Source organism: Peromyscus eremicus, chromosome 15, assembly GCF_949786415.1.
Source record: "Peromyscus eremicus chromosome 15, PerEre_H2_v1, whole genome shotgun sequence".
NCBI classification, from domain to species: Eukaryota; Metazoa; Chordata; class Mammalia; order Rodentia; family Cricetidae; genus Peromyscus; species Peromyscus eremicus.
In genome coordinates this window covers 65,066,288-65,091,779 of record NC_081431.1, presented here as the reverse complement: position 1 = coordinate 65,091,779, position 25,492 = coordinate 65,066,288, and the positions used below count along the sequence as shown (strand labels likewise).

The 25,492-nt window shown below is 47.1% G+C and overlaps 1 protein-coding gene across 1 annotated transcript in view; it reads left to right on the top strand.

Moving 5' to 3' along the window:
• Positions 1–25,492, top strand: part of Mgat5 (alpha-1,6-mannosylglycoprotein 6-beta-N-acetylglucosaminyltransferase) — a 265,798-nt gene that overhangs the window by 67,339 nt on the left and 172,967 nt on the right. The window contains exons 3-4 of the mRNA XM_059280607.1: positions 6,111–6,507; positions 21,870–22,031. Of these exons, the coding sequence (XP_059136590.1) occupies positions 6,267–6,507; positions 21,870–22,031 (403 nt within the window). The 5' untranslated portion in view covers positions 6,111–6,266. The remainder of the gene's footprint in view (positions 1–6,110; positions 6,508–21,869; positions 22,032–25,492) is intronic.

The window sequence follows — 25,492 nt, the reverse complement described above, 5'->3', positions numbered from 1 at the left end:
TTGCAGAGTTGGTCGGGAGAGAAAGAGGAGACAGACATGATCTGAGGGTAGGTCAGGATGGCTGCCAGCAACCTTTAATTGAGAAAGGATTACACCTTTTATACTGTATAGTTGCATATAGGAGTCAACAGATGAAAAGGGGCATGTGAACTGGTGTGTGGCTTGGATCTGAGGTTGGGAATCTAACATTGACTTTGACAACAGGCACCAGTCCTATGTGAATAAAAGGGCAACAAGTTCCTCTTGCCAGAGATAAGGAGAAGGAGTGCTCTAACAAGAAGGAACTTCCCTCAAGCCCCCGAGGGAATGAAGACCAAATGCCTGACCTTGGGAAAAGGACTTCTAGGGACCAGACACTGTATTACAATTTAAGGGCAATTTTCATTCCTCAAGGGGACAGGCACTGAGCTGTTCCCTAATTGTGTCCCTTTGTGTCTTAGTCTTACTGTAGGGGCCTGTTCCCTTCATAGGCTCCCGAAAGGGAAGGTCCTGTTGTCTTACTCTTTTCCCATTATACCATACCATTCTGATTTCTCTATACAACTGACCTCTTGCCCTTAATCAAGCCTCAGGTTCTGGATCTGAATTGTGGGCATTTCATCCTTGGGACCAAGTGTGTCTAGTAAATCTCTAACTTTCCTGTTCTTGGAGGGCACAGTGGAATTCCTGGTAGCAGGGATTTTTTTTTTTCTCCAAAGAATTACTTTGTTTGGACAGGCTACCATTGTACATATTTTTATCCTTTACCAAAGCCTGCACGAAATCTCCCAAAGGGAAAGACATTAACACTGAGAATCATTAAAAATAAAAGTAAAAAAGATGCTGGAGAAGTGTAGTCAGCAATGATGAAATGCTGGAACTTTGTCAAGCAGCAAAGGTCGCCATGTGGTCCATGCCAGGACCATATAATACTTGGTTTCTAGCGACCTTTTCTTTCTCACTTAGCGGACCGTTCTTGGGTCACACATGTAGCGTCATTGATTTCTCCCTTTTCTGTCTAAATACTATGGTTGGACTATTCCTGTTTGGCTTGCCAGTTGATCAGGTCATTTGTGTTGTTTCCATTTTGGTCTGTTGTAAAGGATGTAGCTGTGAACATTTGTGTACAAGAATTTCTTCTTCGTGGTTTTTTTGAGATAGGGTCTCTGTTATGAATTATGCATGGGGGGACCCCCGAGGGTATCCCGTGCATGCAGGGAAACATGCTGGGCAGATGCAGTGGCGGGCTGGGCAGATGCATGCCACGCCGGCCAATAATTTCCAACCCAGATGCTACATCCACGTGGAGAGTTTATTATATAGAGAGATGAAGAGAAAGATAGGAAAGAGAGAGACAGAAGGAGAGAGAAGAAGAGAGAGGTTGAGGGTGCACACCTCATGGGAGGGAAAAGTAGAAGTGAGAGGAAGGGGAGGAGTTTTTCCTTAGAATGAGGCTTTTACATCAGGATGCAGGGTTGCACTAAGGGGTGGGATTTCAAGGGGCGGATCAGAATGTTAACAGTCCCTCTCTGTAGCCCTGGCAGGTCTGAAACTGGCTTTGTAGTCCATGCTGATCTCAAAGGCTCAGAAGGAGACCCGTCTTCCTCCTGAGTGTTGTTGGAATGTGTGCACTCACCACCTATGGTACAAAATTTTCCCCCCAAGACAGGATTTCTCTGTGTAACAGCCCTGACTGTCCGGAACTTGCTTTGTAGACCAGGCTGGCCTCAACTCACAGAGATCAGCCTGCCTCTGGCTCATGATTAAAGGCGTGCACCGCCACCGCCCTGCTGTGTTTTGTTTTTAAATGTGTGGGGACATGTTTTCATTTTTCTAGCTGGAATTCGTGAGCAGAGAGTGCCTGTGACTCCCTGTGTAGGCATTTGAGGGGCTGCTGGGCTGTTTTCCACAGGGTGCACCCTTTTCCTTCCCTATTCACAGTCTGCAAGTTCTGCACCGACATTTATCGCCCTCTGTATTTTCTATTGCTGTCCTAATGGGTGCAAAGTGGCATCTTATTGCTTCTGTGGTTTATATTTCCCTTTTCCCCAATGATTAAAGACATTGAATGTACTGATGTGATTTTCCTCTTTTGTTATTAGAACTGACATGTGACCTTGCCAAAGATTTTACTGTCTTGAGTGGGAAGGGAAGGGAAGGGAAGGGAAGGGAAGGGAAGGGAGGGGAAGGGAGGGGAAGGGAAGTGGGTGATACTAGCCTTTAGGGTGACTGTTTTGTTTTCCTTTTCTTATGTGTATATGCAGGTTGTGCATATTTATGTGTCTGTAGGTGCACATGCACACACATGTAGAGACCTGAAGTCGGCCTCTGGTATTTTCTCTCTGGAGCCAACCAAGCATCTTTTTAGACACAGGGTCTCTCACTTGCCAAGTAGGCTAGGTCTGAGGGATCTGACAGTTTCATTGGCACTGGGATTCGAAGCTCACCACCATGCCCAGCTTTTGATGTGGGTTTTGGTATATAGAACTCAGGTCTTCATGACTGCAAGGCAAGTACCATTCTTAACTGAGTTATCTCCCTAATACTGTAAACAGACTTGCTGCAAACTTTCTTAGCTTGAATGCCTGCTTTCTGATCACTGTTGGTCGGAGTTCTCTCCATTGTGTGTCTGTTACTGCTGATTATCAAGTCCTTTCATGGGACCAAGATTCAGTAAGGATGTTTTCCTAAAGCCTGTCAGTATCCTTCTATTGCTCTGAGATATACGTGTATCTTCTCAATGAGACTTCTGAAGTCATAACTTCTGTCTCCCTAGTGGGAATCACGGAGGTGAATTCTAAGGTGATTCTCTGTGTGTGCTGATAGTTTCTGTTATTTCACAATCTGCCATTCCTGGAAATTCTATAGTTGCTTATGATGAGCCCCTTATGGGCTCTGGACTCCAAATGTGTACCTTTCTGAGTGTCTTGATTCTTTCCTGTTGCTGTGATAAAATTCAGTGAATAAAGCTTGGCTCACAGTCCGTCATGGTGGAGATAGCTAAGTGGCAGAAGCCTAATGCAGCTGGCTGCATCACATCCACAATTAGGAATAGAGAGCAATGAATACTTGCTCATTTCCTCCATTTTATACAGCCCAGGGAATGCTTTCACCCACAATTAAGATGAGTCTCCCCACATTGATCAATCAAGATAATCCTTCACAGGTATGGCCAGAGGCCCATCTTCCAGGTGAATCTATATCCCATCAAGTTAAGAGTGAAAATAAACCTCTCACTGAGCTGGAATAATTTCACCTAAGCTGGCTTAGCCATCATTTAACCCTAGAATGTACCATCTGGGTAGTGTTGTAGAAAATTATTTTAAGGTGTGTTACTTTTGTTTATGTTGCCTTTGTTTAACTCTGTGAAGCTGTGTTACTGTGCCTGTCTAAAACACCTGATGATCTAATGAAGAGCTGAATGGCCAATAGTGAGGCAGGAGAGAGAAGTAGGCAGGGCTGGTAGGCAGAGAGAATAAATAGAAGGAGAAATCTGGGAGGAGAGATCTAGAAGCAAGAGGAAGAGGAGGAGGAGGAGGACATCAGGGGCCAGCCACCCAGATACACAACCAGCAGCGGAGTAAGAAAGAAAGGTATACAGAAATAGAGAAAGGTAAAAGCCTAGAGGCAAAAGACAGACAGATTAAGAAAAGCTGGCAAGAAACAAGCCAAGCTAAGGCTGAGCATTCATAAGTAAGAATGAGTCTCCATGTGTATTTGTTTGAGAGCTGGGTGGCAGTTCCCCCCAAAGAGCTGAAAGAGCCCAGAGAGTAAAAAACAACCAACTACATTTTAGCGTCCAACATGGGGTCATAGAAAGCTGAAAACACGGTTGTTCTGACCTTTCCAAGGCAAAGGGTTAGAAACCTCTGACCTTCTACCAAAAGCCTGGTCTTTGCTCTAGTTCTTGCTCTGGCCCTTGCTGTGACTTAAACCCTGTTCCAGCCTTCTTCAACCTCATCATTATGGTTAACTGAGGAAGTGGAGTGGGACTTCCTGTCTGAAAGTTTCTAGTTAATCTTGTCAGCAGTTCAAGATCTGTCCTAGAAGAGTCAAAGACAATCACCAGAAGGCCCCCTTTGGGGTATGGTACCCTGCTAACATGGCCTGGGAAAGTCCCCTCAGATCTGAGCTGAATAATGAGTGTGGATTATCTAGAAGGAGGTACTGCTTCCTGTACTGGGGGGATGGCATTCAAAGTATTAGCCCTCTGAGGGTGGGAGCTCCATCTTGCTCACATTCAGATCCCAGGGCTGGGAGCAGCAGGTACTCAGTGTGTACCTGCAAACCACATAGAGAAGGCAGAAGGGGGGTGCCATTCCACTGGCCACCATTTGGAAGTGCCAGTGTCCCCCAAGACAAGGACATGCAGCCGTCAGGTACTTTATTGTGTCCCTGTGGTTGTTGTCTGCCTGTTTGTCTTTCTTAATTCCTCCTTCCCTCCCCCTTCCTCCCTTCCTTCCTTCCTCCCTTCCTTCCTTCCTTCCTTCCTTCCTTCCTTCCTTCCTTCCTTCCTTCCTTGTTGAGGGAGATCTCATGTAACCCAGGCTAGCCTGGAACTCCTTATGTAACCAAGGATAACCTGAATTCCTGATCCTCCCACACCTCTCCCTAACTGCTGTGCTGGGGATTGAAGCTAGACTTTACTTACACATGCTAGAAAGCATTATACCAGCGGAGCAAAAGCCCCAGGCCTGATCTGTGTCTTTCTCTGAGCAGGTGCATGTAGGTAGCCCTTGACTCCTGATCACGTGACCTAAACATTTGCACTCCAGAGTGGTGTGAGAAGCTATGTACCCATTCTGTTTTCAGTGTTGTGTTCAATAGATTACTTAAGATACACACTTCATTACAGAATAGGTTTGTGTTAGGTGATTGTGCTCAACTGTAGGCTAATACAAACGTTCTGAGTATGGTTTGAAAAGACTAAGCTAAACTGCGATGCTTGACTGGTTTAAAGTGTATTAAATACAATTTCCACTTAATGATATTTTCAACTACTGAGAGATTTATTAGGACATCATCTCAGTGGACGTAAGAGAGTCTGGATATTTGTCTGAAGGCTTCCTTAAACAAGACATGGCGCTCCACTGTGTCAGCTTTCTATCATTGTGACAAAATGTTTGGCGCCATGACTCTGGCTAAAGAGCACATACCTGTGCATACCTACCCATCAGCCTGTCTGCAGCCTCTCCTCAGGCCCTCCTTGCTCAGAAACCCCAATAGAGAGCCCTGTCTGTGCTGTTATCAGAGGGGAGACTGAACACCTTCACATCGAAACTCTGCCCTTGAACTTTTCGTTTTGCCTCATGACGGCAGTGAAAGTGAGAACCGCAGAGAAGCTGCCAGCCAGCCGGGTGCCTTTGGGCTTCCTGTGCAGCAGGCACGCGATCCTGTGATGTGCAGCTTTTGCCCCAGATAGCTGGGACAAGGGGCTGGGGTGAAGCTCGCTGAAGGAACCAGTGCTTAGCATGCGCTCGGGCTTTGGTCTCTGGCACCTCCAACATAAAGCCAGAACACAAAGACACCTGCTGTGCCTCTGGCGTCTTTGTCTGCCAGTGCTTGGGAGTGGCACCTGGCAGAGTCATTTACCTTGGAACACTGATAGTGAAATCCAGCCATGCTTAAATAACAGAGGACCATCTCCCCTTTCCTTCTTAGCCCTCTCTGAGGATGCATCCACTTTCTTGAATGCCCCTCAAGCTGTATGCACAAACTTCGCTGCAAGCACGCACACAATGACTTTCTAAGCTCAGGTTACACATGCACCAAGTACGGAGTGGTCGCAGGACTCTGCCCTCCCCATGGGTTTTTGCTGATGTCTGATTGACACATCCTTCCATCTCCTCTGTGCCTTGCAAAACAAGCTTCCTGTTTTGAACTAGGTCTAGAAGGGGAACAGCCCCGCTACACCTGTGTCCACACACTCAGATGCACACTTCCTCCAGTGTATTTGTACAGCTTTATGTGGCTCTACCAGATTTCTCTTCTGGGCTCACGGATCCCAAATTTTAGCCTAAAGTACTGAATCAGCGCATTAAGCTCCACGGGAAGCTACCTCGGTGCAGTTGCTCGTTCTGTTGGTTGTGTTTTGTGGTGACCACATTGCTAACTGTCCTCCTCCTTCACAGCAGAATGGAAGCCAGGCAAGGAAATCAGCTGACTCAGGAGCCGGAGTGAGAGCCACGCACCCTCTGCCCCAGCCTGCACCATGAACTTGCCTTCACCTTCTGCGTGCTGAGAGCCGAGGGAGGGGGGACACGCTCGAGAGACACACACAGAGAGAGATGGCTTTCTTTACTCCCTGGAAGTTGTCCTCTCAGAAGCTGGGCTTCTTCCTGGTGACTTTTGGCTTCATATGGGGGATGATGCTTCTCCACTTCACCATCCAGCAACGAACTCAGCCTGAGAGCAGCTCCATGTTGCGGGAGCAGATCCTGGATCTCAGCAAAAGGTACATTAAAGCCCTGGCCGAAGAAAACAGGAACGTGGTGGATGGACCATATGCTGGTGTCATGACAGCTTATGGTGAGTGTGGTGGCATGGGGGTGGGTTGCTCCGAGGGACCCCCCAATGTTCCCTCCTGGGGGCTTGTTATGGTTTTAAGATTCTCGGTTTTCATAGACAGTGATTACAGTTGTTTTTGTATGTGTATCATTTGCGTCTTTGTATTTATGTGTGTGACTATGTATGTGCACCTGCCAGAGGTCAGAGGATAACCTCAGGGGTGAGTCCTTACATTTTACCTCGGTTGCAACAGAATCTCTTGTTGGCGGCTGCATGCCAAGCTAGCTGCCTCCTGAACTTCTGAGGGATTTTCTTGTCTCTGCTGCCCATCTCTGTATAGGCATGCTGGGATTATATATGCTTGCTACTGTAGCTAGCTTTCTGTGGATTCAGGGGACCTGAACTCAGGTCTTTACACTTGTTCAGCAAGCTATCCTACCAATTGACCCACCTCCCCAGCCCACAGCTATACTTTTAGAAAGGTAATGCAGTGCCCTTTCTGGAACTCCGAGCTCCTGTACACACCGACACCCGCTCTCCCCAGGAGTGCCAGTCTGCACACTCAAGCTCTCTGGATTGTGTCTGCCACCAGTCCCCGCTCTGTCAACATATTTCTAGACTGTGCTCACAGGAGTCTGTTCAGGGAATGCAGTGGAACATTTTCATTATCTGTCCTTAAACAAAATGTAATTAGATACAGTGTAGGGGGACTGCGTGGGGGGGATGATGTTTGGGATGCCATCAAGGTCAGTGTTGAGCTAATCAACGGCCCTGTAGCTTTACTGTTTGATTTCCTGGACTTTATTGCTTGTCTTTAATTTTGCTCACTCCGAAAGAACTCTTGTGCTTATTGCTCATTTTTAGGTGCCTCGAATTCTTTATAGAAAGACACATGAGGTCTTAGCTTTCCTAACATGCGTAGGTCCTCTGGGCTGGATCTGCCCATAGTGACACATGCCTGAAACCTCAACAACATAGGGAGTTTGTGGCTAACCTGGGTTACATGAGACATGTGTGTGTGTGTGTGTGTGTGTGTGTGTGTGTGTGTGTGTGTGTGTTGTATAATATACTATATATAATATATATAATTTTTAGATATATAAAAGTATGTATGTGAAATATATCTTTTTTTGTTAGCGAAAGTTATGCTTAGTCTAGAAAAATGGAAGGTGTAAACAGAAAAACAAAAGAGGAAAAAAAATCACATAAAACTATGCTCCATGCAATATCCATAATTAGCATTTAGTGTATATTCTGATAGATTTTTCCATGATGATGATGATGATGTGTGCCTGCCCATTCATGTATCTGGGTGTATGCAGCACAGCACATAATGGAGGTCAGTTCTTGCTGCAGGCTGTAAGAATGTGAAATAGAGATTCAGCTGTCTGTATATGATAAAGCTATACGTAGAAGGATCAAGGAGTCCTTCTGGAGGATAAGTCAAATATCAAGGAATATTGACGTTATTCGGCTTTTAATATATCAGCTGTTTCCTGCTATCAATTTCTTGTGCACTCATAACCCCTAGGCCATAAGGGCATATAAAGATAGCTTCTCAGACCTACTGCTGATCTGAACTAGGTAACACCTCTACAGAGACAATGCCTGTCTCCTAAGCCTGGGAGACAGGTGGATGTGTAAATGCATAGCTTTGCTTCTTGTGCAAATGAAGCTCAGATCCTCCTTCCCCTCACAGGCCAAATGGCATTCCAGAGCAAGTGACTCAGAACAAAAGGGTTTTTTGCATACCAGGTGGAGGGTTGAGGCAGAATTCCTACCTCAGGGCAGAGTCACATGATGGGAGAAGACAAGAACAAGACAGAGTTTTTGCAGATAGTATGAGGATTGAGTTAGGTCAGGAGAGTAGGAATGGGCATGAATGGAGGAACTGAGGATGAAGATGAGATCGAGAGCATAAGAGCTTAGTTAGGGCTATGAGAGGACAGGAAGAGAAGGGACAGAGAGGAGCTGAGTATGAGAACAGAAAAGAAGCCATGTAGACAGAGAACTGACTCAGAAGAATAAAGTGTATGGACTAAAGAGTTAGTCTTAGTCTTATGGACTTAGATTCATTTAATATCATCAAAGATTGGATATGCAGCTGGTTGTAGATTCTTCCTGGACCCTAGGAGAGGACTATCGAGGGGCTGGACCCCGTATAGTCTGCTATAAATTCTCCTTCCACCATGTGAGTCCCAGAGACGGAACTCAGGTCATCAGGCTTGGTGACAAGTGCCTTTACTCTCTGAGCCATCTCATCTGACCCTTGATGGTGCGAAACTGGACATAAAAATACGTATAAAATATATACATTGCAGATGGACTTAGGGTTGCACTGTCTTGGGGAATTCTCCCTCCCAGGATGCCCTGTGGTCACTGAGGATCCAGAATGACCTGGGTTTCTAAGAGGATGAGCTCTTGTTAATCATCAGATGGAACACTGAGCCATCAAACTCAGACTTCAGTAGGCTGTGTTTGGGACTTTTACTATGGACGGCATGCTGTGGTGGTGTAGAAGAGCTGACATTCTGCTTTATGGCCCAGTCACAGACATGCCTGCAGGATATAGCATTCACATGATGATTAGAACACATGCTACTGGAGGCTATGTTTGGGCGGCTGGAGTATAGGCACAGGAAATCACTTGCTCCACAAAAGCCTGGTCCTGTGGGGTGTGTGTCTGAGAAGACAACGATAGCTGAGGAGCCCTGGTGATTCTAGGATCAGATTGCTTTTATTTTATCTCTCCGAGCTTTGTCACCGCGGTCTTGGAGGGATGGCTCAGTTGGTAAAGTGCTTGCCATGTAACCACGAGGACCTGAGCTTGTTTCCCTAGCACCTATGTACAAAAGCCAGGCATGCATGAAAGAGCAGCATGTACCTACAGTCTCAGTACCGGGGAGGCTTGTTAACCAGCCAGCCTATCCGAATTGGGAGCTCCAGGCTCACTAAGAGACTCTGTCTCAAAAACCAATGAGGAGAGCAAAAGAGGAAGACATCCAGCATCAACCTCTTTCCTCCATGTGCATGCACACATAAACACTGTACACAGACACACAGATGTGAGAGAGAGAGAGAGAGAGAGAGAGAGAGAGAGAGAGAGAGAGAGCGCCCAGCAACAAACACGAGATGCCCAACCACACAAGTCATATGACTCATTGACTTGGCTCATGTCGTCTATCAGTTTTAGAAATCAGTTACCGCCAGAGAGGAAAGAAGAGCACAGAACTTTGGTGTTGCGTGTGATGTGACCTGTGGTAGATGCTGTCTTAAAAGTTCTAATCCCACACGTACTTTGTTATACCCTTGTTGGGAAAGAACAACAACTTAGCAGTAATTTCCTCTAATCACAGTTTATCAAACTTTTTCCGTGGGCAGCACAGAAACATATGAGCTAGATATTTATAGACTTGTGATCTTACTAGTTGTTTTTATTATGTGTTGACAAAAAGCTCAGAGTGCAGGCTTCCTGCATAGTCTAGAGAAAATACATCTGGTCTTAGCTTTTTATTGTGTGTGTGTGTGTGTGTGTGTGTGTGTGTGTGTGTGTGTGTGATATAAAAGTAACCCAGGACTGGGGAGATAGCTTACAAGAGACCAGACAACCTGCATTCAGTCCCCAGAAATCATGTTAAGAAAAAAAGAAAGAGAGGGAGAGAGAGAGGGAGGGAGGGAGGGAGGGAGGGAGGGAGGGAGGGAGGGAGAGAGAGAGAGAAAGCAAGTCAGAGAGAGAGAGAGAGAGAGAGAGAGAGAGAGAGAGAGAGAAAGAGAGAAAGAGAGAAAGAGAGAGAGGAGAAGGGAGAGAAAGCAAGCCTGGCAGTCTGGCAGTGGTGGCACACACCTTTAATCACAGCACTCGGGAGGCAGGCTGATCTCTGTGAGTTCGAAGCCAGCCTGGTCTTCAAAGCAAGTTCTAGGATATCCAGTTTTGTTACACAAGAAACCCTGTCTCAAACAACTACAACAAAACCACACACACACACACACACACACACACACACACACCCCAGTCATAGTGTGCTAGTTGTAAACCCAGCACTGGGCAGGCAGAGACAGCTATACCCCTGGACTCACTGGTCAGCTGACTGAGCCCTCTTGGTGAGCTCCAGACCAGTGGGAAACCCTATCTTAAACAAATACAAACAAGATGGATGGCATTTGCGGAATGACAGGTGAGGGTTTTCTCTGGTTTCCTCCACATGCACAAGTGTGTTTACACACACACACACACACACACACACACACACACACACACACACACGCGCGCAGAGTCTTCTGTTGGAATTTCAACCAAGTGCTTGTCATCCCAGGACATTGCATCTCAAAGCGCCTATAAGAATTATTTATTCCAACCCCTTTCAAGATGAACATCAGCGAAGTAATCATTCATCTTTTTCCTCATATCAGCAAACAATGAAACAGGAGTCTTAACATGCTTTCCTCCCGCTAAGCTGACATGCCAGTCTAGGTGGTCTTTGGAGCTGAGTTTCTAGAGCTTACTAGAGTGTATGTGCTGGAGGTATTTGAGACCATCCTGCGGTGAGGTCCACTGAGACAGGGTTTCCTGGTGCTATTGATGTTTGAGGTTAGAGAAGTCTGTATTTCAGTAAGATTTTACTTACATAGTGTTTTAGTTTTATTCTATCAAAGTTGTACAGCACTCTGACCCAAAGCAGCTTTGAGAGGGAAAGGATTTATTTGGCTTTACACTTCCAAACTATCACTGAGGGAAGTCAAGTCAGGAACCTGGACGCAGGGACCATGGAGGAACACCACTTGGGCTGGGTCACTCCTGTCTCGATCCCTGGCTCCCTTCTGTTCTCATACTTAGGTAGCTTAATTATATAGCCCAGGACCTCCTACTAGGAACAGTTCCACCACAGTGGGCTGGGCCTTCCTGTATCAATTAAAAGATCAAAACAGTCCCTCACAACCAGCCCAGAGAGAGACCGTTGCTTGACTGAAACTCTTGTCAGGCCGTTATAGGCTGTGTTAAGTGGACAGCTAAAGATCACTAGCACACACGGTTAGCTTCTAGCAGAAGATACCAGTAGCCTCTCCCTAGCTGTGACAATTAAAAATATCCCGACAATAAAGGTATTCTAACATAGATTGCTGGCATGTGATTTTGATTGGCTGTTATTTCGATTTTGGAGTCTTGAGTTGGGTCAGCTCACTGTTGCTTTGATTTAGGATTTTGCACGTGAGAACTGAGTGACGGGGTGACATGAGCTAGGGTGTGATCTAGTGCTAATCCTGAGAAGCTGGAGAGACATTCTGGTGGCTCCCACTTCTTTAATTTGCCGCCATTGGTGCCATTGACAGGTAGGCAGCTCTGGAAGGTGGAGGCAGGAGGATCGGGAGTTCAGAGTCATCTTTGGCTATGTAGGGAATTTTGGAGGCCAGCCTGAGCAACATGAAATCCTGTCTCAGGTAGCTCCAGAGACTCGGGATGCTGTATGACTTAGCTGGGCTGTATGGGATAAGCTCTGGTTTATCTGCTACAGACACAAGCCATGTCGGTGTGCTTGGTAAACATTTGCCCTGGAAGAATGAACAATTGCGTCCAGCATCCGGGTCTAGCTTAAAGGGATCCCATTAGTAGACCGAAATAAACTTTTCATCTAAGAAGGGATTTGGTCGGAGTGGAAGGAGGGAGGAAGGGAGGGAGGGAAGGAAGGAGGGAGGGAGGGAGGAAGAGAGAGAGAGAGAGAGAGAGAGAGAGAGAGAGAGAGAGAGAGAGAGAGAGAGAGAGAGAAATGGGGTATGTGTAAAAATTGCCAGAATGAATTATGTACATGTATGAAATTGTCAAGAGAACAGGAAAATGAAAAACCTTCTCCCATTCCCATATTGGTAGAATCAGAGGATCTTGGTATACTATAAATAGATCTTTGATGTTTGAAGTGTTTTAACAGTTGGTTTTAGATGATTCCTGATTCATTAGAACCTCTGCTTACAGATCCCAGAATAGCAGTGTTGGTCAAGGCTTGGCCTATGAGCCAAATTCAGACTGTTGTTTAATGGTTTAAATAACGTTGTATTGGCACATGGCCACTCACACTGTTTATAACAGATTCAATTACTTAGAACCGTGGTGGCATCAATACTCATTCTACACAGCTTCCGAAACATTCCAAATCCCTCATTCTCCAATCACCACAGCCCATTCTCTGGCCATGCCCTTTAAGGATTCAGCAGTTACCCAGGATTCCTTCGATCTGAGGCAGTCAGCAACTTACAGCTCGTGGCCGCCGAATCCTCCTTGCTACCCAGTTTTGTTAAGAAAGTTTGTGAGAACACAAGTGTATTAGTTACTAGAGGAGATGATGGAAGCTCTACCCAAGGTCATATACATCCAGGCCTCAGCCTAGTTCATTGTTATTTTAACATAAACTATCTACATGTGAAAGGAATTCCATGTCAGCAACCTCTGCAGCCCAGATGGATTGTTCTGGAGTTCTCGATTTGGGCATGAGAGGCTTCGACCCCTCTTTGTCTCTTTGCGATGAAGTCCTCATTTCGGCTCTCACCCCTGAAGTTTTTCCTGTCTGTCTATCTTGCTTCATTTCAGTTCTTAAGAAATAAGAAACAGATAGCAGGATGAAAAGCGACTTCTGGACTCCTTTGGGGACTTGGTCATTCAGATGGGCTGCTGGAAGGTCCCCAGCAGCCTGTGCAGAACAGTGAGAACATTCATCCCTGGAGTGCAGAGGGTGTTGGCTCCTGCCTCCTAGCCACACCTGCTTGTCCCAGGCCAGCACAGCATGGGCTGTGCCTGTTAGGGCATCAGAGATGCTGTCATTCACTCTAGTCAATGCTGTTCTTGTTTCTGAGGTGACTCAATCTATCTCTGGCTGCTTGACCCAAATTCTCATCCCCAGTGGTGATCTCTTATCTAAGACCAGACCTGGGCCACCTCAGTTCTCTTATTTTGAAAATGCAGCACAGTGAGATTCCCTCCATAGTCCAGCTACATCTTAGTGACTCTGTCTCACCCTCCCTGTCACTGGAGTACTTAAGCTCCTAGCTCAGACTAACACAGCCCTGAGCCTCTCCTGGCTACCTCCCACCCACAGCCCACTTCCTGCTGCCTGGTTTATTTTGGCCTCCAGGCTCCGTGGCCTGTTTTGTCTTGGATTCTGCCTGGCTGCTGGTTGCTGAGTCTTGTAGGCCTAGGCTGTCCACTTGACTGGCTCTCATCCTTAGAGATTGCCTGTAAGGGTCCGTCTTTGCTGGCTGGTGTGTCCCAAGCAGCTGTCTAGGCTTTGAGCTTATGGCGGGGAAAGGGACTTTTCCCCTCTTGTGGATGCCCTATCCTTGATAATGGCAGGACCGTGTTGGAGAGCAATCACTTCTTCTTTGAAAAGTGGCAAAGAGAAAATTTGGTTAAAAAAAAAAATCTTGGAGGGGCTAGAGAGATGATCCAGAGCTGGGCAGTGGTGGTGCATGCCTTTAAAGAGGCAGGCAGATCTCTGAGATCAAGGCCAGCCTGGTCTACAAAGAGAGTTCCAGGACAGCTAGGGCTACACAGGGAAACCCTGTCTTGAAAAAAACCAAGGAAAAAAGGAAGTGTTTTCTGTTCTACTGGCTTTCTCACTTGGTGGCATAGAGCCACCTGTAATGCCAGCTCCAGAGGATCCAGTGCCGCCTTCTGGCCTCTGAAGGTACCTGTGCTCATGTGCACATACAACACACACACACACACACACACATACACATCTTTAAAATAAAAATCCCCGAGGAATTTCTTTACCTTCAGTGGTGAGAGAAGACACCTCTCCTGAAGTGTATATTTTAATTAATTTATTTTGATTAGCCTACAGAATATTAGATTTCATTTTGGTATTTTCAAAACAGAATTTGTTTTTGCTGATTCTCCTCCCTCTCCCCCCCCCCCCATGCTTGTGTTTCTCTTTGTCCCTTCCATCCCCTACCCCACCCCATGGCCTCCTTTCTGCCTTCATGTCACCTGAGTCTCTTGCCCTCCCCTACCCTCAGCACCTCTTTTTCCCTTCTCATGATCCCCTTTCTAGTTTCATAGGCTACACTCATATGCACAATTCACATCTACACATTAATAGATATAGATAGCTGATATATATGTATATGTAGATAGATAGATAGATAGACAAACAGATAGACAGATAAACAGATATAGATACACATACACACACACACACACACACACACACACACACACACACACATATACATTAAAAGCTAGGCTCTGAGCTGGCGGTGGTGGTGCACACTTTTAATCCCAGCACTCGGGAGGCAGAGGCAGGTGGATCTCTGTGAGTTCCAGGACAGCCAGGACTATACACAGAGAAACCCTGTCTCGAAAAAAAGCTAGGCTCTGTATATGTGGGAGGACCTGTAGTATTTGTCTTTCGGAGTCTGCTTTACCTCACTTAATACAGTCCTATCCAGACCACTCACTTTCCCACAATTGTCGTTTTTCTTTACAGCTGAATAAAGTTCCATTGTGTATGTGTGTATGCCATGTTTTCATTATCCATTCACGTGCTGATCCAGGCCAACTCCTTGCTTGGCTATTGTGAACAGAGCAATAATAAACATGGATGTGCAAGTGTCTCTGTAGTAGGATAAAGTCCTGGCTGACAAAAGGAGGGGTCTTGGGGGGAGGTTGAGGCAGAGCATGCCCAGCAGGAGACAGGGAGACTAGCAGGCCTGCCTGCTGTGAGGTGAAAGGTCCCATGCAAATGAATGGAGGAGAGGGATGCTGTGGAAATGGATGCTGGGGGTGTCCCTGGTACCCCTTGGAGAGACAGGGTGGGGGTGCGGGCGAAGGAGGCACAGTCAGGTTGGGGAGTCAGCTCTGGGCTTTGATCGGCCGTCCAGACTGAGCAGCCCTAAATATTAGCTCTCAAGCCTGGATATTTATATCCAGGGTGTTGGCCCCACCCGGCACTGCACATCCCCAGATGACTTTCTGAGCTGCCGTTAAAGCTTTTTCTTACAGCGTTTTTCTTTCAACGGCTCCCATGACAAAGGAGGAGGTGAGGTGGGACACACTTGCAAGCCAGGAAAGATACTTTTTGTTTTCTTTGGTCTGGATTTTTCTTCTTGCCTCTGTTCTTACCAGCAGGACCAAGGGAACTGTCATGGGTGGGCTAGGACTTTTGTGGAGATAGACCCTGCTCTTGAAGGAAAAGTGCATCGTTATTGCGCTGGAACTGGGAGGGGAATGATGGAGGGGAGTGATGGAGGGGAGTGATGGAGGGGAGTGATGGAGGGGGGCGATGGAGGGGGGCGATGGAGGGGGCGATGATGGAGGGGAGCGATGATGGAGGGGAGCGATGATGGAGGGGAGCGATGGGCTCCTGGACTTGTCTCAGGGAGAAGCCACGCTGTTCTCTCTATAAGGATGCAGCTGGCGTGGTTAAGGAAAGGACTCTTGGCGCCCTTAGAACCTAAAAATGGACCTCTTTGGGGCTCGGGGCGTTTCCCGCTGTGCTGTGGTGGATATTCCGCCACACACAGTTCTGTCAAAGGCAGGCCAGGCTCCCCAGTTCATCAGCCCAGTGTGAAGATTGAGGAGACAGCCAGCGTAGAGTGTGTGTGTGTGTGTGTGTGTGTGTGTGTGTGTCTGTGTCTGTGTGTGTCTGTGTCTGTGTGTCTGTGTGTGTCTGTGTCTGTGTGTTTGTGAACCTGGGGGTCACCTCCTTCCCTTTTGTTAAAGCCTTTCTCCCACATTGGGCTTGAGGAAGGGATGCATCTCAGCAGGCTCTTTCTCTTGGCTGGTGTTCAGAACATGCCATGGTCCTGTCTCTTTTCCCACCAGTGTCTCCATTCCTTTTTCCTCTCAGAACAAGCTGGGCAGACCTCTTGCCACAGCGAGCCCCTGAGGAGCTGCCTGACACCCTCACGCCTGTTCTGGGTCATAGAAGAGTGTTTTCCAATGTTCTGACCTCCGAACCTTACTTATTCCCATCTTCCTGCTCATTCTCAGTTTCTGAGAAGTCTGCCAGACCTCCTCACAGGAGGGCCACTCTGCCATTGTTCTCATCCTTCCTAACTTCTCGGCCACCTAACAGCATGGGCATCTTCCTCAGCCTTGTCGGCAGAGACAGCAAGGATGCCTGGACTCTGTTCAAGGCTTTCCCTAGCAGGCAGTAGGAGCCAGGAATGGATAGTGACACCCCATCCCTCATCACCACAGGACTCTGTGTCTGTGTGGTGTCCTGACAGCTGGGATTAATGTGAGATACCCAGTCCTGTTTTTAGTGAAGCAGGAAGTGGAAGAAATTCCACGTGGGCTCCACATCCAAGATGCTCCAAGTAGTTATTATGGGGGCTCTTGATATGACAGCTGTTTATTGTAAAAGGTCCTTAGAGACTGTTTTCCATGTAGAGTGGGGACAGGAGGAGGCTGCTCCATGCCAGATATGTGACTTTGAGCAAGTCACTGAGCCTTAGGAAGTGGTGGGTGTGACCTCCGTCAACTTCTGTGACACCTGTAGGGATCAAAGGGGACAGCATTTATCCACACACCAAGGGGGGAAACTTGCGTGGCTGTGATTACTCACACCAACCTAGCTGAACCTCCACCAGCTACCACGCAGCCCAGGCTTCAATGCTAGACACACTCAGCCTTCGGATTCTGTGACTGTGGATAAAACACTCCGACCAAAAGCCATTTACAGGGGGAAAGAATTTATTTCAGTTACAGGTTACAGTCCATCACTGAAGGAAGTCCAGGCAGGAACTTGGGAAAGTGTCTGCCTAGCCTAGTATTCAGGAAGCCCTGGGTTCAAGCACTACCTCACAAAAAAACTAGATATGGCGGTGCTCACCTGGCGCCCCAGCCCCAGACAGGTAGAGGCTGGAGGATAAAGAGGCCAAAGTCCTCCTCACAGCGACATAGTGAGTTAGGGCGCATGGACGACATGAGACCTTGTAGCAGAAATTAAGTTAGTGGAGCAGTCGTGTGAGTAGCACCGTGAGTGTCGTCGGGAAGTTTCTAAGGGGTGGTGTTTTACCTGATGCCATAGCCATCTTCTGAGAGTGGAAGTCACTGTACCGCCTGCATGTTTAAAATGGCCTTTTATACTCATGTGACTTTGAAGACGAGGCGAATTTTTATAGAAAACGGAGAGCATATGAGGAAATATAAAGAAGTGAAGCTGATAGAAAGCTTTAGCTCCAAACCCAGATCTAAGCAATAATAAAAATGTTTCTCTCCTGCCTTTCTTTTCTTTTCTTTGAGGCCTCGTGTGTCTCAAGTGGGCCTAGAACTTACTATGTAGCCATGTTCTTGTGCTTCTGATCCTCCTGCCTCTGAATGCTGGGATTACAGGCATGCTTCTGTACCTTGGTGATGTACCTTGGCTAGGGACCCAGCCCAGGGCTTATCGCGTATAGACAAGTTCTCTACCAACTCAACCACATTCTCTGCCCTCCTCCAACCTTTTTAAAGTGCTGACAGATGCATGCATTTGTGTGTATAGACAAATGTATACATGTACACGCTCCTTTTTAGAAATTGAAGTGGTAGTTTTCTTTTTTTTTTTTTTTTTGGAGACAGGGTTTCTCTGCGTAGCTTTGGAGCCTGTCCTGGCACTCGCTCTGTAGACCAGGCTGGCCTCGAACTCACAGAGATCTGCTGGCCTTTGCCTCCCGAGTGCTGGGATTAAAGGCGTGCGCCACCACCGCCCAGCCGTTGGAGTCGTATTACATACAACTGGAAAACCGTCTTCGTGGTGTCTCTTCATGCTGTTAAGTCATGTGACGGCTGTGTAATTCCTGAACTCATGTGAATTGCCATTGGCCGGGAACGTAGCTGCAGCGGCCAGGCCAGGATCTGCCTAGTCTAGCTCACAGATAGGAGAGTGTAGCCTGAGCTTTCTCTCGCCGTGTTTTCCTGCTCTCATCTGGAATAAATGACCGCTCTTTTTAGACCTCTGTAAGCAGCGCTGGTGTGAAGGCCCCTCTACAGTAACAAGAGCACTGTGGGCTGGTCATTTAAACCGTGCAATTGATGGACCTGGGCGTTCCTGGCAGCTGATGGCTCTAGGAGGTCCAGGTTAATTCTTTTCTCATCAACACCTTCCTCTCTCGATAACGCCCTGTCTTTGTCTGAGCTCCGGAGCTGCCGTAAGGGAGGTTGCTCTGCAGCTCTCCTGCCCGTACCCTGTCTTTCAGGGCAGCCATGGCAGAACGGGATGTGAGTTAGGAGCCAACAGAGAAGGAAGTTGTCTTTGGCAGTTTGGGCGTAAGTCCTCACTCACTGGATAGTCAGTCAGTCCTGTGCTGCTGCTGCATACATAGTCAGTGTCCCTCACAGGTGGATGGCAAGCCTTGGCCTCGCCCACAGCGCTTGGCTGGCGTTTACTTTCCTTGTGACAATGGGGCTTGGCAACCAGTGTCACAGAGGAGTCTTGATAATAGCTCCCTGGTTTTTGTTGTGTTCTCTCTCTCTCTCTCTCTCTCTCTCTCTCTCTCTCTCTCTCTCTCTCTCTCCCTCCTCTCCCTCCCCCTCTCTCTTCTGTGTATGTGTGCATGTTAGCGCTCGTGTGTGTAGGTACCTGTGTGCACACTGTGGCATACATGCAGAGGTCAGAGGACAGCCTCAGGTGGTATTCTTGCATTCTTCCTTGTTGGAAGCAGGGTGTCTCGTTCTCCAGACCAGTTGGCTGAGCTTCCAGGAATTAATTCTCTTGTCTCTCTGTTTCCTGCCCTGAAGGAGTGATTGGAATCCAAGAAGGAATCCTGGCCTGGGACAGATGGGGTCAGGGGAAGGATGGCTCTCATGCACAGCCTTTTAGAGCAGATGATCCACAGATACTGATAAAGGAACTGTTTATTTAGAAATTATACTGGGGAGAACACCTCACTAAACCGGATAGGCAAAATCGTCGCTGAGTCCTGGAAGGCTGATGTCCTGTCCCAGGCTGCTCCTGCTGCCTGAGTCAGTCCACACTATCCAAGCCCCAGAAGCCACGCCCTAGGGGCTGGTACTTCAAGGTCATAGGTGGAACAGGTGCCCAGTACAGCCTTTCTTGGTAATGCCTCAAATATGGATCAGTTTGATGAGAGAAACCATGGCTTGCCCTCCTCTCTTGAGGATCTGGGCCATACACCCGAGCCCTCTCATCTACCAGCAGAACCGCTGTTACTTCTGAGAGCCCTTCTCTACGTTCAGGGTGGGCCTACTCACCTCAGATGACGTGATGTACAACCCCCCTCACAGAGGTACACGGAGACATATCTCTTCAGCACTCCGGATCCTGTTAGCCATCATTAGCCCTCACAAAGGAATAGCAGTGCTAGCTCCTTTTCCATCCCGTTCTTGGTTGTGTCTTCTAGCCCTTTCTACCGAGTGCTGTCGTGGCTTCCCGGAAGTGAAAACTTCCAGATGCTGTGAGGGCACCTGTTCTGGGCAGTCTAGCCCTGACTTGAGACACACCAGCGCTCCCTTCCCCAGAGGGCTGTTCTAAATGTTTTCAACTACTCGGTCTCATCCTTAGTATGTACAGTGAATTTTAGGAACACGGAAAATTTTAGTAGTAATGTCAGGCTTATATTTTTACTGCCAAGGCTTTTGAAGTATAAAGAAAAAAAATTAAAAGTTCATTAGTAATTAGAAGTTGTAATCCTGCTGAGGACACATTTTACTGTTAACCATAACCATAAAATACTATGATAAATATAAAAGTATTGTACTAGAATTTGGAAGGAATATTTTTGTCCTTATTTTCTTATTAAACTGTAATCAAAACTACTCTTCATTATACAGTATCCTTAAATAAATGGATTACCATTAAGACTACAACATAAACAAATATTCCGCTATCTGTTTAAAATTGCAATAAAGCTGTTAACAGTTTTTGCACCTTTTTAAAAAGGTGAGGAATAATTTTATCACCTAGAAAGCTATAATTTATGTGAAGACGATTGTTTGTTCTTCGTGACTAGGGGATAGTTTATCTGTTTTATTCATTTGCTCATATAAAGCATATTCATTAAGTGCCGTGGTGTTGGGCATTGTGTGCATTTGTAAGAATTAGAGTTTGAGCTTTGCTTCCTCTTTGTGTGTGTCCCCCCCCCACCTCACCTCCTATCTGTCTCTCTCCCTCTCCCTCCCTCTTTCCCTCTCTCTATCCCTCATTTTTTGTTTGTTTAGTATTTCTTGGCATGTCTGTGTGCCTGTGTGCATGTGTACCCCATGAGTGTAGGTGCCTGTGGGGTCCAGAGAAGGGTGTCGGATCTCTTGGAGCTGGAGTTCCAGGTGGTTGTGAGCTGTGGGTGCTGGGAACCAAGCTCGGCTTCCTCTGGAAGAGTAGTGTGTGCTCTTAACCACCGAGCAGTCTCCCCAGCCCCTTCTTCTTTGTCCTTGTGGTTTTCATGAATACTGTCTTTAAATGGGACTGAGGGGGACGGTTCAGTTGGTGAAGCATTGTCCTAGAGTGCGCAAGGACCTGAGTTCGAATCTGCAAACTCATATTTTAAAAAGAAAGGCAGACTTGGCAGCGTGTACCTATAGACCCGTGGGTGGTGAGATGGGAGGGGGGGCCAGGTGGATCTCTGGAAGCTCATTGGGCAGCTAGCCTAGCATATGTGTCAAAGTTCCGGGCCAATGAGAGACCCTGTTTCAAATAAAACATAAAAGTGGGGAGGGCTTCTTAGTAACAATATCCGGGGTTCTTTATCCAGCCACTGAGGGAAACAGCCTCCCGTTCTCACTCTTGCATTGCTGAATGCAAAGCCCTTCCTCAAACACTCTCGTTATCCCCGAGGGTGCCTAGGAATACAGGGATTTGAACATGTCGTTTATTCTGTGGTTTCTCCAAAGAAGGCTGTTTTGCCCCTGGGGTGTGTCCAGCAATGTCCGGAGTCCATTTTTGTTTTCACAGTTAGGGACTCTACAGGAGCATGCTGAGTGTCCTCTTTGTCTTCCTTTCTGCACCTTACTCTCTTGGGACAAGGTTTCTTCCTGAACCCAGAGCCATACTGGCAGCTTAGCAAGCCCTAACCCTCTTCTCTCTGTCTTCCATACACCTTCCACTCCCCAGTGCTGGGGGTCACAGGCATGCATGGGCACACTGGCTTTTTATATGATTGCTGGGGACCTGAACTCAAGTCCTCATGCTTATGCCTAATGCTAATACCCCAGCCTCTGTCCAGCTTTTTTACACTGTAGTTCAACACACTGTCATCTACAGAGTTCATGCTCAAGCACCATACAATAAAATTACCAAAGAAAACCCCCGCAAAAAATCTCCCAATGTTTGAAGTAAGTTTGTGAGTTAGTGTTGGCATATGTTCATCTGTAACCTGGGTGCCCACAGGCCACAGGTTGGAAATGCATGGCCATGCATGCTAAAGTTCTCAGTTTTCTTCCTTTTCTTTCACAGATCTGAAGAAAACTCTTGCTGTGTTACTGGATAACATCTTGCAGCGCATTGGCAAGCTTGAGTCGAAGGTGGACAATCTCGTCAATGGCACAGGAGCAAATTCTACCAACTCTACCACAGCTGTCCCCAGCTTGGTATCACTTGAAAAGATTAATGTGGCAGGTAAGGATGGCCGTTCCCTGCCCAGCCATGGGACTGAACCCTGCCTAAAACCACAGCACCATGGCTCTACTGCTACAATACAAATTCCATAAACTCGACATGACTGTTGTGAAGGCAAGCTTCCATTTATTCTTGAATCACAGATATTGGAATGCTTTCATGGTTCCCTCAGAATGTCTAGTGGTTTCTCTGACACCTATGCAGATAAAGTGCTCCTAGAATTGAGTTCTGCTGACAGGATTCAGAACATAGATTAAATAAAATGTAGAGACTATAGCAGAGAAGCTCCCAGCACATGAGTTATCTCTCTGCCCAACAACTCCTGTCAGTGACAAAAGGCTGCTGGCTAGGATGTAGCAGTGCACTCCTGTAATCCCAGCACTCGAGTGTGGGAGTTCATTAAGGAGTTCAAGGTCATCCTCATTGGTACAGTGAGTTTGGGGCTGTCCTTGGCTCTAGGAGAATCTCCCAGGAAGCTAAAACACATAACGGCCAAAGCTGAGGGATTTAACAGAAGATTTCTAAGATAGTACTGCTTTGTAACAGAGTGTGAAAAAAACTGGCAGTGGTTGCAGGCAGATAGAAATGAATGATTAAATTCATATGTAAAAGGGAAAAAATGGAATAATGTAAAATAATTTCTCATTACAGAGATGTTACTCTGGCAAGTGAGGAGAACTCTCTGCCCATAAGTGGAGGTTAAATGTCCTGACTGGGTGCCCCCACAGTTATAGGAGAAAGAAAGAGGAAACGTAGGGGCTGGAGGGTGGTTCAATTGGTAGGGCGCCTACCTAGCATGTACAAAGCCCAGATTTCAATTCCCTGTATCTCATAAACCACTGTGGACGTGCATGCCTGTAATCTGAGTACTCAAGGTGGAGGCAGGAGGATCAGGAATTCAAGGTCATTCTCTGAGGTATAGTGAGTTTGAAGGCAGCCTGAGCTGTGTGAGACCTTGTCTCAAGAAATAAAAGTCAACACCAGGTAGCCAGTGCAATAGACAGAAGCCCCCAGATCCTGGAAGTTTAAGGTGTCTGGCTACTTACCTACGTGCTGTGGCTTCTCTCCCTCTTCTTGCTGATGCAGGGTTGCCGCTGTACGCAGCACCTCTGTGTGTGTCTGGAGGGTTAGGGGAGGTGGAAGGGCCTTCTTCCGGCCAGGTGCTGTGAGCACGCACGGACACTTTCATGTGATTTCCGCAGGGATGCGTCTTGCCTGCCCCCTTCTCAAAACTGGAATTTTCAACAAGAGAAGGGAAATGGTTAAAAGCAAAACCTAAGTCTTATACCAAAGGCCCTTGTCCACAGTTTGCCTTGAATCCCCCACTGCATCCCAACACCTTGGAGTCCGCCCCGACCTGTTTGTATGTGAGCCCCAGTTCCTCTTGGCACGATGACCGTAGTGTCTGGTGCAGGGCTGGAGGTGCGGCACTGTGGGTTGGTGGCTGTGAAAAGCTGTCTAGACGTCTGGTATGGGGTGTTCCCCAGCTGTGATTAGAAGTTAAGGGGCTGGAGAGATGGCTCAGCTGTTAAGAGCACTTGTTGTTCTTCCAGAGGTCCTGGGTTTGGTTCCCAGCACCGACATGATGTCTCACAACAGTTTTAGGGAAACTGATGCCCTCTTATGGCCTTCTCAGACATGAGGTACACACATGGTGCACAGACATACATACAGGCCAAATGCTCCCACCACCACCAACACAGACACACACACACACACACACACACACACACACACACACACACACACATTATTTGGAAGATGAAGTTAAGTTGCTAAGTTACTTTTGAATTTTTAAAGGACAAGTTATAAGGGACCAGGAACGTAGCTCTGGTGGCAGAGTGCTTGCCTGTCAGACACAGAGGCCTGGGTGCTGTCCCCAGCACTGCCTGGAACACTCTCAGTACCTGTGTTTAGGAGGGGGAAGTGGTAGGATCAGAAATTCAAGGTCACCCGAAGCTACGCGGTCAGTTCCACGCCACACTGGGACCCTGTAATCAGCAAACAAATAAATAACCAAAAGCAGCCTGGGTTCGCACACAGCCTAGCTGCTTTCTCTCCTCTCTTGTGACAACTCGGGGACCTAAACGTAGGAGATATTTTTCTCTCCCCTTTCCTGCCTTTCAATGTCAAAACAGTTCGTTTTTCCCATTATCCAAGCCTTTTTCTTAGGCTCTTGGCCCTTTTAGCAAGTCTTGATTCACAAACAATATTTCTGATAATCCTAGTATCTCACCCAAGTGTTGAAAATAACTTTTAATTACAGCACAGAGACAGTGTCATCGAGGCTATAAATCCTGTCTTTCTTGCCGTTTCCAGCAGTTTCTGTAATTAGACAAGGAAACCTCCCACTGTGTTGAGCGGCTTATTAATGAGTGGGTGCTGTGCCTCCCCACGCTCTGCTCACAGTGCCCACGCCCAATGGAAGTGGAGAGGTCCAGTCTGAACTTCTTCAGGGTTCTGTGTGACCTGGTTTGGAGGATAGGGGTGTGTGTGTGTGTGTGTGTGTGTGTGTGTGTGTGTGTGTGTGTGTACACACTCATGTCTACAGTTGTCTGTACAGCACCTCTTACTCTTCTACACGCATATGGAGGTTAGAAGTCTACATTGGTTGGCTTTCTCAATTGCTTTAGGCTTTATCTTTGGAGACAGGATCTCTCACTGGCCTAGAGAACACTGATCAGGCTGGCCTGACTGCCCCCCTACCTCCCCGGTTCTGGGATTCTAGGTGCATTTTTATGTGTATACTTAAGTCTTCGTGGGCATGGGACAAGCACTTTACCTACTGAGCCATTTTCTTAAGTCTGTTGTTCTCTGGTCAGCCACATCCTGTAACCGAAGGGCCTGGACAGACTTTGATGCTATCACTCCCTCCCTGCTATGGGACCTTGTGGCCTTCAGCTGTCCAAGTTTGAGACCAGGCAATAGAGAGAGGCTGCTTTTTGTGAGTGTCAGGTCCCAGGAGGGCACAGTGTCATGGGTGATCTCAGGAGTGACATGGGGTAGATGCTTTCCACTGGGAGGCTAGTGGCCAGCTAACAAGTGTCTGTAGGGCTCATTCTGGAAGCTGACTCAGATTGAAGCTACCATGGATGTGCTTATAATATTTAGTGAATTTAATATAATACAAACACCAGAATGAAGGACTGGGGGCTCAGTGATTAAATGCATGTACTGCTCTTGTAAAATTTGCAAGTTCAGTTCCCAGCTCCCATGTCAGGTCACCCGTAACCACCTGTAATCCCAGTCTCAGGGGATCTGATGCCTTCTTCTATCCTGTGTGAGCATCCACATTCAAGTGAACATACTCACTCATAGATACATAATTTTAACAAAGAAAAAAATCAGAAAGATGCTGGGTGGGTTTTGTTGTTGGTTTTAGAAATAGGAGCAAATTTGGAGTCAGAATTGCTTTGTTTGGAGACAGGGTCTGTATCAGTTACTTTTCTGTTGCTGTGATG